At 30.2% G+C, this 12,609-nt stretch overlaps 2 protein-coding genes across 5 annotated transcripts; both read left to right on the top strand.

The window, feature by feature from the left end:
- Window positions 1-620: 620 nt before the first annotated feature.
- On the top strand, window positions 621-4,027 carry LOC126670333 (phospholipase D alpha 1-like). Its single transcript, XM_050364035.2, has 4 exons — window positions 621-852; window positions 974-1,045; window positions 1,462-3,307; window positions 3,433-4,027. The coding sequence occupies exons 1-4, from the start codon at window positions 763-765 to the stop codon at window positions 3,867-3,869; spliced, it is 2,445 nt and encodes an 814-aa protein (XP_050219992.1). The 5' UTR covers window positions 621-762; the 3' UTR covers window positions 3,870-4,027.
- A 1,039-nt stretch (window positions 4,028-5,066) lies between these two features.
- LOC126670313 (uncharacterized) lies at window positions 5,067-8,225 on the top strand. 4 transcript variants are annotated; one of them, XM_050364016.2, is made up of 6 exons: window positions 5,067-5,253; window positions 5,487-5,609; window positions 6,754-7,013; window positions 7,337-7,424; window positions 7,727-7,793; window positions 7,887-8,225. In XM_050364016.2, exons 2-6 carry the CDS (start codon window positions 5,554-5,556, stop codon window positions 7,938-7,940), a joined length of 525 nt encoding a protein of 174 aa, XP_050219973.1. In that variant the 5' UTR covers window positions 5,067-5,253; window positions 5,487-5,553; the 3' UTR covers window positions 7,941-8,225. The 4 variants fall into 4 exon arrangements, with proteins under 4 accessions (XP_050219973.1, XP_050219972.1, XP_050219974.1 ...); XM_050364015.2 differs by having other exon boundaries at window positions 5,069-5,311; XM_050364017.2 differs by lacking the exon at window positions 5,067-5,253 and having other exon boundaries at window positions 5,485-5,609; window positions 6,749-7,013.
- Window positions 8,226-12,609: the final 4,384 nt, after the last annotated feature.

The following is a 12,609-nucleotide window of genomic DNA, read 5'->3' as shown; positions in this document are numbered from 1 at the left end:
CTTTTAGTTTGATTAAACTATAAAATTAAAATATTATATTTGGTCAATATATTATTATTTAAATTTCTATCTTATTATTTTTAAAGATATTATTAATAAAATTAAGTTAAATATTTAATTATGGTTATTATAAAACCAAAAAAAAGAATAAATTCAGTATGAAAAAAAAATTTAATAACCGAATATATTATATTTATATTTACTTTTACAAAAATTCTTAACTAATTTAATATTAATTATAAATAAAAAATTGATATAATTATAATAAATTTATTAATATGTACATAAATTTACTAATATATACATTGACGAGTTACGTTACGAGCCACGTGCATAGCACGTAATGCGAAACTAGTTCTTAACAAAGAAATGAACATACAATGTGTACCAAAATAACAAAAAATGAACATACAAACACATAGAGTATGACCAGCAAAGCAGCACAAGTAATACCACAGAATGCCTTTGGCACAAAAAAAAATTCATAAGAATTGATTCTAAATTGATTTCCTTTTGATAAATCAATCTCTTCCTTCTTACAAAAAATACACTATATTCTTTTTGTTTCTTAATCTATATATATATATAATATTATAACTATAAAACCTGTCTAGAATCTCTTAATAGCATCACAACCTCCAAATTTATCTAATTAAAAGTATTAAAATCTTTTGCATTCTTTTACTCTAGTTTATCATCGATTTCTTGAAACGGATATGTTGCTGCTGTTTTGCTAATTTTTTCGTAGTTTGATTTCGAAGAATGCCGCGATTACTCCACGGCGTCTTGTCTGTGACAATATTCGAGGTTGATAGATTGCAAAATGGCTGTGGATTTAACTTCTTCAGCAAGGTAAGTTATTTATTCTAAGCTGTAACAGTTTTTCAATATATAGTTCAGTTAAATCTTGATTTTAAAATGTATTGACTCATTTTACCTTTGTGTGTTGTCTTTATTTTCTTGAAATCTGGAGGGTACCCGGCAGCAAAATTATGGAAAAAGATTTCTATCGCAGATCAAGAGAGTGGTTCTTTGCAGGCCTCAGGTACATATTTATTCTTTTCGATTTGATAATATTTTGATCACGCAATTTCAATCCAGTTAAAAGTTTTAGCCATATATTTCATATGTTTAGCGATTTAAACACGCTTTCTAAAACTTGGTAAAAAACGCTCTAACTTTTCACTTCTTGACATTTTGCAATTCAATCTCATTATTTGTTTCATTACAATTTGCAAAAAATGGTATCGTTTAGTAAATAAAATATATTTCTAGGCCGGAAATGAAAAAAATGAAAAATTGATCAGTTTGGTGCCAAATTTTTAAAATAAAGATAAATCGCTAAAAAGATGAAAGGTGAGGTTTTTTTCTTTCATATACCCCTAAAAATTATTGTTCTGCATCACATTTAAACAGCACCAAAATCTCATATCAATTAATATTTTTATTGTTGAAATGTAGATTGTTGGGTCAGGACTGTATGCAACAGTGGATCTTGACAAGGCAAGAGTAGGAAGAACAAGAATGTTAGAACACCACCAACACAATCCTCAGTGGTATGAGTCCTTCCATATATACTGTGCCCACATGATCTCACATCTCATCTTTACCGTCAAAGATGATCAAGTTCTTGGTGCATCCTTAATCGGACGAGCGTATTTACCCGTGGAGGACGTCATCAACGGCTATATAATCGATCGCTGGGTCGAGATCCTCGACGAGCAGCATAATCCGATTGGTTCCAAGGTTCATGTGAAGCTGCAGTTTCAGAATGTGGCTCAAGATAGTAATTGGTCACAAGGGATTAAAACTCCCAACAACGAAGGTGTTCCGTACGCGTTTTTTAATCAGCGAAAAGGCTGTCAGGTTACGTTTTATCAGGATGCTCACGTTCCAGACAACTTTATTCCTCGAATCCCGCTCCAGGGAAAAAGCTACCAAGCTCAGAGATGCTGGGAAGATGTTTTTGATTCAATCATGAATGCCAAGCATTTTATTTATATAACAGGCTGGTCTGTGTACACTGAAATCACTTTGGTTCGAGATCCTGACAGGCCTAAACCCAGAGGCGAGCTTAAACTTGGCGAGATCCTGAAGAAAAAAGCCGAGGAAGGTGTTAGGGTTCTGATCTTGGTTTGGGATGACAGAACATATGTTCCTGAATTCAAGAAAGATGGACTAATGGCAACTCATGATCAAGAAACCGAACAATACTTCAGAAATACGAATGTTCATTGCGTATTGTGCCCTCGTAATCCTGACGATGGACGAAGCATCATTCAAGGATTTGAAATCTCGACTATGTTTACACATCATCAGAAGACGGTTATTGTTGATTCCGAAACTCCCGATAGTTCATCACAGAGAAGGTCTATTGTCAGCTTCGTCGGAGGAATCGATCTATGCGATGGACGATATGATACACAAGATCATCATCTTTTCAAGACTTTAGATACAATTCATCATCAGGATTTCCATCAACCCAACTTTCCGGGATCCTCGATCAAAAAAGGCGGTCCGAGGGAGCCTTGGCATGATATCCATTGCAAGCTAGAAGGACCTATCGCGTGGGATGTACTCTACAATTTCGAGCAGAGATGGAAGAAGCAAGTTGGCGAAAAATTCCTGATACCGCTAAACGAGCTTCAAGCAATAACTATCCAACCAGTGCCTTCGACAGACAGTGAGGCCTGGAATGTCCAGTTATTCCGATCCATCGACGATGGAGCTGTTTTCGGGTTTCCTAAGGATCCTAAGGAGGCAGCAGCAGTTGGGCTCGTTAGCGGGAAGGATAACATAATCGACAGAAGCATTCAGGATGCTTACATCACCGCAATCCGGCGAGCCAAAAATTTCATCTACATCGAAAATCAGTATTTCCTCGGAAGCTCATTCGGATGGAAATCGAAAGATATCAAGACGGAGGATATAAATGCTTTGAATCTCATCCCTAAGGAGCTATCTCTAAAGATTGTTAGTAAAATTGATGCAGGGGAAAGGTTTAGTGTCTACATCGTGATCCCAATGTGGCCTGAAGGTATACCTGAAAGTGCATCTGTTCAGGCAATACTAGACTGGCAAAGAAGAACAATGGAGATGATGTATTCTGACATTTCTGAAGCCATTAAACGAAACGGACTTGAAGCACATCCTCGAGAATACTTATCGTTTTTCTGCCTCGGAAACAGGGAGACGAAGAAGATTGGTGAATATCAACCTGAAGAGACACCTGAGGCTGATTCTGATTACGCAAGAGCTCAACAGGCTCGTCGGTTCATGATCTACGTTCACTCCAAGATGATGATCGGTAAGTTACTCAACACCGAAACAGAAACGCCAAAACGAAAAATGGGGATTAAACCATTTTTTTTAAACTGTCAGGATTTAAACTTCAGACATGTACACTATCTAACACAATGATTTTTTGTTCAGTTGACGATGAATACATAATCATAGGATCAGCAAACATAAACCAGAGATCAATGGACGGCGCCAGAGATTCCGAGATAGCAATGGGAGCATTTCAGCCAAATCATATAGCAGCTCAAGAAAATCCTGCAAAGGGACAAATATATGGTTTCAGAATGGCATTATGGTACGAACATCTTGGTTTTCTTGAACCCTCATTTCAACATCCGGAAAGCCTGCAATGTATCCACAGATTGAATCAACTCGCCGATGATCTATGGGAGAGTTATGCAGCTGAAACATTTCATCAGGATTTCGTGGGTCATCTTCTCCGCTATCCAGTCGAAGTCACTGGCGATGGAACTGTTATGAATTTGCCTGGAACTGAGTATTTTCCTGACACGAAAGCTCGTGTTCTTGGCACGAAATCGGAGTATCTTCCTCCGATCCTCACCACTTAGCTTCTATATTTAAATTAAAAAAATGAATGGTTATTGAACTTTGTCATTTAAATTAATTGTTTATATCAGTACTGCCCAAATGAAGAAGAAAAAGAGAATTATTGAGTTCAATTATTGTCACTTTATCAATTTCATTTATAGCAATAATTTTAGCTTTATTATTGCTTTGTGGGTATCCATCTCTTTCTTTAGTTTTTGAATTGTAATCTAAGTTGACTGCTAGTTTTTACAGTCAAGCTTTATTTAGAAATAACTAAAAAAAACTACTACATATATAGAAAACATTTGTCCAGGATGGAATTAGTAAGCTAATTTAAAAATAAAAGTAAGAGTAAATTGTCATTTTGATCCCTCAACTTATGATGCGATATCAAAATGAGTGTTTATCTTTATTTACAACAAGTTAATGATCATTTGCGATAAGAAATTTTTTAACTGTTATTTATTTTTTAGTCATTAAAAATTTCACATGAATAACACACTATTGGTTTGTTATACAAATAACATGGCGCGATGGTTGCGTTGTATGATTAGCCTATTAGAATAATCACTCTCAATTATTTTGATCAATTAAGATAGTATTTTTTTATGTCAATTAAAAAAATTATACAATATGGAAAAATTTAGAGATCAGAATTATTTAATTTTATTATTAATAGTCTAATATTAAAGAGTATTTTCCTATTTAGTATATAATTAAAATTAGTATCCTTAATTAATCAAAATGAATGAAAACAAATTATTTCACTCTAAATTTTAAATTTAAAGACTAAATTTGTCCTTTACTTACAAAACATTAAATTTTCTTTTTATTTAAGATAATAAAAATCAGTTTGTCATTCATAATTCATTTCGATTATGGTAAATTTATACTGTTGTAATAGTCTGATTGCCATTAAGTTATCTCTATATTCACACTATATAAATAAAAATCAATCAAAATTTAAAATTATGAAAAATTAATACAAATGATACTGTCAATTTTTAAAGATGATCATAAAATTACAATTCATTACAAAAGTTTAAATTTTATCTATAAACAAATTATCATGGCATAATTTTGTAACTTAATTTTTTTTATTAAAATAAATTAAAAACTGTAGAGAGAGAAGAAAAGTAACGGCGACAGTAAAACAAAGATGAGCATCCAAAATATAGGACCCACAAGTTCCGGTAGTTGCAAAGTAGGAAACAGGTGTACCAGAAGATTTTGGATAAAATTTTCACTGCTTACAGCTAAAATCTTTTTTAATTAAGCTGGCAATTCAAACAGAATTAAAAAAAATTCAATCATAAAGAAAAAAAAAAGTAAAGCAGGAAAAAGCAAGAGCCCTTTGGTTTGAATCAGAGGGCATCCTAACTTGTTTCATGAAGGAGAGGAGCAGTGATTATACTTTAACTTCTCATTTTTAATTTCTGTATTCAATCATGCCATTTTTAAGGTCTCATTAAAGTCTTCTTTTTTTAATTAAATTGAGAAAAAAATTATGGGTTTTGTTTTTTGAATGATTTGTGTTTCTGGGTCTTATTAGTGTTGAGTTAAAGATTTAATTTTTGTTAAAAAGGTTGGTTTTTTAGGATTTGGGTTTGATTGGTTTTGGTTGGTTTGTGTTGCAGGGTTATTAGTGATCTCCTTGTTGGATTTAAGGGTTCAAAGCTAACATCTTTGTTGAGGCGCTTCTGAATGCATCTCTGTAGGGTTCTTCCTCCTTGGATCTGTCATCTTGTTGCATGCATGGGGTGAGCTTTTCTGTTCTTTATTTTTGTACTAGCTTGTGTTTTTTGGCTTTACTTTCTGTTTGGTTGTCAAGAAAAAGAAAAAAAGCTTTGTGTTTGCTTTTGCTGTTGTAGCTTGTTTGTTTGAGCTATTTCGATCACCTATAGTTATGTGCTAAGTAAAGTAGCATATGCACTTTATTCAATCGACGTTTCCGAAATCAGAAACGTGTCAGAAACTTGGCGTTTTGGACACAAAACTTCATTTTTAGTATAGGAAATTGTAAAAAAACACCATTCCGCCGTGTCTGTATCCAAGTGCTGTGTTTGGTCTGGGTGCTCTTGGTGGTTCAAGTTTACTTTTTGTTTTACTTGGTTTGGAATCTTAATTTTTCAAGTTTGCTTATTCTGTAAGCAAGCTTAATTAAATGGAGTGAAGAAAGAAACAAGCTGTGTCTTTTCTGTTGTGCATTTAAATTCCTTCCTTGAACTAAAGGTTAATCTAGTATGCTATAGATAGGGGTTATTCTTTGGCATTGGATTCTGTAAGAAATATGTATTGTTTCTCTACAAAAACACAGAAATGCTTTGAGAAGAAACCCTGCTGTTCGTTTGTATTGTTTTCTTGTTCTTGTTTCCGGGCTCTCGTGTCTGTTTCTATGGAATCGTTGAAGAACAAGTGCAAGACCTTTTTCAATGTTGGTTGACTTAAAGTCGTTTTCTTTTAAAATTTAGCTCTATACTCTTTGGCCTATTTTGAACTGAACTTTTTTCAGTTGTGGGTTTTGAGCAATTAATCTCTGGATGTTATATGTAATGTTAGATTATAATCAACCAGAGTCCATATTTTTTTTCGGCTAGTGTTAGTCTTCTCTATGCCGTCCTCCACCCATTTTAATTTGCTATGCACAAAAGTCTCTACTTTGTTAGTAATTCAAGTTTGGCGAATTCGTAGGTTCAATTCCTACTGGATGCACGCCAATGTAATCAACCAGAGTCCATATTTTTTTCTTGCATATATTATTCTTTCGTTTGCTAATTTCCAGCTTTGTATTTGGAATCTGAAACCTATATTGAGGTCATTATTTGTATATCAATTGTATTGGTTTAATGCTTTGATGCTCGATGCTAATCACATTGTGGTGAAACCTCATTTGTAACAGAGCAGAGGTTGTTTTGGATGCTGTGCAAAACCTTTGACAAGTATCACCGCTGATCACCCATCAAAGCAACTGAGAAATCAAGATCAAACAGCAAAGCAACATAATAACATCACTGACGATTTTTGGACTACCAGTGCAGGTGAGATGGATTATAGTGGAGTACAATCCCAAAGAAGCATTTCATCACTCAGCGCATTGAATCAGCCGTTAGATGCTTGCACTGACGTTGGCAGCACAAGCAATCCTTCTGAATTTGTAAATCATGGCAAGTATTTTATTAACTTCTTCAACATATTACATCATGTTAAGTGTCCGTGTGTTCAGTTTAAGTATTACATTTCCGTCAGTTCCCTATATTTTTGATTTATCATTTTAGCTCTCTCTAAGGATCTTATTTCTGATTAATTGCAGCATTACACAGTTTTGTTCATTAGCTGCCCCTTTAACGATATTCCATGATTGTTTCGTATCTCCCACTCATATGTTTGAAGCATTAAGAGTGAAAGCCATTTTCCGTTTTTCTTGTCTCTTGCGTTGTTGATGTATCTATGAAATGACTGTAAGTAATATAAGCCTTGTTGGATGCAGGTCTTCTTCTCTGGAAGCAAAGCAGGCAGCAATGGCTTTCAAATAAGAAGTTACCAAACAAGACGCAAGTTCGAGAACCTACGATAAGGTGGAATATTTACTTTACACCCTTTAACATTGATGTGCTGTAAAATTTTAGTTGACATTTAAGCATGGAGGCTGTTAGAAACCTAAATGTGTTGTACTGCATTAATCAGTAGTATATAGTCCGCAAACAAAATTCGTAATATAACGGACTGCATTTTTATTCTTCATTTTTTCCTATACTTAACTATTTTTTCGTTTGCAATAGCTTTGAACATTGCTTACAAGAAATTTGCATTCACATTTGCATTTTGGCTGCAGCATTCTTTCTCATCTCATTGCCACTTAAACTAATGTGTTTTACAGTTGGAATGCTACGTATGAAAGTCTACTCGGGACAAGCAAGCCTTTCCCGCAACGTATTCCCCTAGCTGTAAGTTTGCTACTGTTCCTTAATTATTTTTTTTGCATTTCCGAGTTTTTCATGTAGCTCTCCGAGTCTGATTCTCGTGGTTCTCAATGGCAGGAAATGGTAGATTTTCTTGTTGATGTTTGGGAACAGGAGGGTCTGTATGACTGATTAAGCTGGAGTTTTACAGACTCGAGCTTTACGTTGGTATAGTCTCTTATGCAATACAGAGCCTTTGAATTAGAGCTGATCATGCCCTGTGAATTCTGTAGCATTTAATTTCCTCCAATGCCCGTTTTGATTAGCCAGAAAGATTGGTTATTGTTGTTGTATGTTGGCTGCTCTAATAGGAAATTTTTGTTGTTGACTACAGAAGTGCCAGTTCTCTGCAATGTTTTTAACCTGGATTTTGTGTTGCAAACTTCAATTCATTTTTAAAACTGAGGAATTTGTAAATCCAGATTCTCATCTTTGCGAAATATGGTTTATATTAACGTAGTAGTTATTTAATGAGGTTTATCGATGTTTTAAAAACCGAATCAGTGGCTGAATGTGTGTGGCTTACGGTTCAAGATTTGGTTCAAGAAACAATTAATATGGTTTAACCGGTTTAATAGTTTTCAGTCTTGTGATTTTTTTTATTCAAATAGTTTGAATTGTGTATTTGGTTCTTAGGAAATAATTGAACTAGAGTGACTTTTGATTTGCAGTTGAACTAGCCTATCCGTTTCGGATCTTACATTGATTTTTATATAACAACATAATAATTATAAAATAAAAAGGCAAGAATAACAAAAATAGATTAAAATCGGCTAATTTTGTTAAAAAAATTGTTTTTACAAAAAACAAATGTGTTTGGCATCTAAATTTTTTTCATCCAAATTTTTTTTATCCACAATTAGAAGTTGTTGTTTTGTACTTTGATCCTTTCTTTATTAGAAATGTATTAGTAAAGTATCTTTGAGGTATTTGATATGTATTTACAATGTCTTTTTATATGCAAAAGGAGAAAAATAAGTGGATTTTTCTTTTTAAATAAAAGATACAAAATTTAGACTACAAACTAAATTCAAATTCAAATTCAAATATTAACTAATTTGGCCACTATACATAAATATTTGAGAAATTCTGTAATGCCATTAAAAAAATGTTGAAACAATAATTCAAATTTTGACAACTCTAATGGGATGTATATGGATGGAAAAATATTGGTTTCTAAGTGTAGTTTTGTGGTAAATCCAAATAAAAAAAATGTTAGTGTAATGAGTGAGAAATGGTATGTTATTTTGTCAAAGGTGAAGAGAGAAACATTGAATTAGGAGAGCAATATTGTCTTGAAATTGAACCTTCTCCTTCAAACATTAAAAGTGGTTGTGGGCTATCATCATCTTCTATTGTTTCTTTTGTTTGAATAATATGCCCCCACACCCAACTCACCCTAACCATTTTTTTTCTTTCTAAACTTTAATTCATCTAATTTGAATTATTTTAATATAATGGGATCACATCACATGACTCTTTGTTTCAGCTTTACCTAACAATTTTATTTCAAAATGTTATTATGAACATTCTTGGTATTTTCCATCCATATTCATTCCATTAGAGTTATTAATCCTTAAATAATTTTATCTACATTTTTTAATGGTAATATAGAATTTCTCACATATTTTATGTATAGTGGCCATGTTAGTTAACATTTGAATTTGAAATTTAGTATGTATAAATAGGAGTGGGCATTCGCTCGGTTTTAATTAAAACAAAATTTAGTTTTTTTTAAATAAATAATTAACTTATTTTTAATCTTTAATTGAAGATATCAAATTTTATTCTAACCAAACTTAATTGTTGTTAATCAAAAAATTAAAGTGTATACACAAAATAAAATGAATAAAATAATCGGTTTATTTAGTCAGTTGAATCGAAATGATAAAGTCATGACATAAACTAAAAATATATTTATTTGATTAATTTGATCAGTTGGTTAAAAAATCAAAACTGAATCATTGATCGGATTAAATAAAATAAAAATTATACAATATTTAACAAATTAATTTATCATATAATCATTTATTTTGGTCTAATGGAAATTTTCCTCATCCGTATACATAATTTTTTCTCTTCCATATACTTTTTCTATGAACTCTTTTATAAAAAATCAAAATATTAATTTTTTTTATTCATTTACTAAACTAAATATTTTTGTTATAATTAATCATATAAATGTATATGTATAATTTAAATAAGAATAATTATTTTAAATCTAATTGTTTTTCTTAATTTTCAACAAAATTAAATTTCTACAAAACTAATTTATTTTATAATATTTTAATTTTAGTTGTAATTTTTTCTATGTATTTTGTATATTATATTAATGAATGTAGTTATTGAATTTGTGATATGTGTGTTTATATTTTAATAAAAAATTATATGAATAATATTAAATTTTATAAATTCATTTGAGGAACTTAATTTGAATAAAAACAAAATATTTACCGCGTATGTCATACACACATTAACAGAAGGACTGACTTTCAACAAAATTAAAGTGTATGCTTGTAGGTAAACAAAAAATAGTTCAAGATAAAAAATGAAAATCAAGAAAAAATACACGACGCCAGCTATGCATTTTTCCTTACTACAATGAATAAAAAGATCTAAAACCAAAAATTTTATATTTGAACACACTCCTATGATTAAACTAAACATGTGAAAATTTATCATTAGAATCTTTAAACGATCTAATCGAATTGATTAACTGTATAATTCCAATCTAATTAGCATTAATTAATAAAAATGAATCCTTACCTTCAACCAAAGCAAATCAATTGTAGAATGTGCAACGTGCATCATTTTAAAAAATAAAACAAGTGGGTTTAGTACAAATATGCAGTCAAATGGAGCAGACATGCATGCACTTGTTTATTAGATGGAGTGGGTTGCGAGCAAATTGGCCGGTTAAACCGAATTAATTGATATAATTAATTAATTTTAATTAAATCGCTTATTTCAGTCAATTCGATTAATACATTTGTTTGGTTCAGTTTTTTTGTTAGATATTTTGTTTGATTCAGTTATCGTTGATGTATTTAAGACCCGACTAATCAAATAACTTTTGTATTTTTATTAATTTAAAATAATTAACCGACTAATTTGATTGGTTTAGTTTTATATTTTTATATTTTTTGTTAAATTTATTTCAATTAAAATTATCAATTTATTCAGTTTATTTAAATAAATTTAATATTTTAGTTTTAATTTAAATTGATCGATTTTTATCCCGTACTGCGTCCAATGTATAATAGCCTCGTGAATAACATGAGATTGTTGTTATATTTATATAATAATTAAAGATGTTGCTAGTATTAGCAAATAAATTAAAGGTGACGATGCTTTAAGGAAAGAGAAGAAGCAATGCATCTAACCCATATTGGTCAAAAAGAGATGGATTAATTTATAATTCATTTGAAATTAAAATGTAAATGAAATAGAAGTACCAATTGGCCATACATTAAAACAAAAATTAACCTAGAAAGTTTCATTATTATTGTTAAGCAATATTTTCCTGTCTGTCATTGCAAGTTGCAATGGCAGCCAACCAATTCTTGCAGGCAGGCATCCATGCCTTTTCTCATGGACGAATTTTAGAAGAGCTTATTGATAAATAATTGTCCATCTTATAATTCTGAATCTTTTAAAAAATATTAATAAATATAATAAAATTATATCACTTTAAAATTAATAATTTATTCATCTTAAAATTTATATTTTAACAATTTTTTTAACTTTTCATACAGTCTTACTTATAAAAAAAATAAAAAATCGATCGCCGCTCTCATAATTCTTTCTATTCTATAAATAATTGAGATTATTTTTAATACAGTTCAATTTATTTATAATGAAAACATTATTATTTCCTCCGTATATAAAATTATATTTATTTAACGTATACATATTAATAAGTTTACTTGATTTAATTAAAATTTATTAAATAATTAACATTTCCATTAATTAGTTATTCGAAATAATTCATAAATACATTTAAAAATATTTTAATGTTGAATTATAAAAAAACTTTAATTATTGTAGTTATTCAAGTCATAATAATTTGGTACATTAAACTAATTCAATTAAAATTATTTTTAATATTTATGTAATTATTATTTTTAAATAAAAATACATTTATAATTTGAAACATTTGAAATCGAAATTAGTCTATTCTTTTATGAATGGAAATAGTAGAAAAAATTATGCCACACATCCTGGGATATATATCTGTCATCTTTTAATTAATAGCTCAAGTTGTGTGATTAAGTAATTAATAATTAAACAATTGGTTGATTAGCTCTGGTACAGTCGATTTTCAGAGGAAATGATAGCTGCTCGGTCTTTAAAAGCTATAAATCACAAGGTAAAGATTAATGGCTTAATTCCTTAAAAACCCCCCACTTTGCATTTTTTTTCGTTTATACCCTGACCTTGTAAAAACACCATTTGTACCCAATTTTGGGTTTTTATGTTTCATCCCTACCCAAAAGCGTTAAATTGTACTCTTTTCATTTGGAAAAGAGTTTAAAACATACTTTTTTCTATTTTAAAATATACAAATAAATCCTTAAACTTAAAAAAATAATTAAATACATCCAAATAATAATTAATTTTTTTAATTTTATAAAATAAAAAAAATTATTATTTTTTTTAATTTTTTTTCGGAAATATTTTTTTATAAAATTAAAAAAATATAAAATATTCGGAAATATTTTTTAAAAAGATTAAAAAAATTATTATTATTTTTAATTTTTTGAAGAAGATGGTATTTTTGTACTATTAATAATATTAATAT

This window comes from Mercurialis annua, linkage group LG2 (assembly GCF_937616625.2).
Source record: "Mercurialis annua linkage group LG2, ddMerAnnu1.2, whole genome shotgun sequence".
In the NCBI taxonomy this organism is placed as follows: Eukaryota; Viridiplantae; Streptophyta; class Magnoliopsida; order Malpighiales; family Euphorbiaceae; genus Mercurialis; species Mercurialis annua.
Note: the sequence above shows the minus strand (reverse complement) of the source record. Positions and strands in the feature narration are given on the sequence as shown.

Excerpts from the sequence above, each read along its gene's own strand:
- LOC126670333 (XM_050364035.2), top strand. The coding sequence starts at position 763 with ATGCCGCGATTACTCCACGGCGTCTTGTCTGTGACAATATTCGAGGTT. Across the intron at positions 853-973 it reads GATTTAACTTCTTCAGCAAG|GGTACCCGGCAGCAAAATTA; the intron begins GTAAGTTATTTA and ends TGAAATCTGGAG. Across the intron at positions 3,308-3,432 it reads TCACTCCAAGATGATGATCG|TTGACGATGAATACATAATC; the intron begins GTAAGTTACTCA and ends TTTTTTGTTCAG.
- LOC126670313 (XM_050364016.2), top strand. The coding sequence starts at position 5,554 with ATGCATCTCTGTAGGGTTCTTCCTCCTTGGATCTGTCATCTTGTTGCA. Across the intron at positions 5,610-6,753 it reads CATCTTGTTGCATGCATGGG|AGGTTGTTTTGGATGCTGTG; the intron begins GTGAGCTTTTCT and ends GTAACAGAGCAG. Across the intron at positions 7,014-7,336 it reads TTCTGAATTTGTAAATCATG|GTCTTCTTCTCTGGAAGCAA; the intron begins GCAAGTATTTTA and ends TGTTGGATGCAG.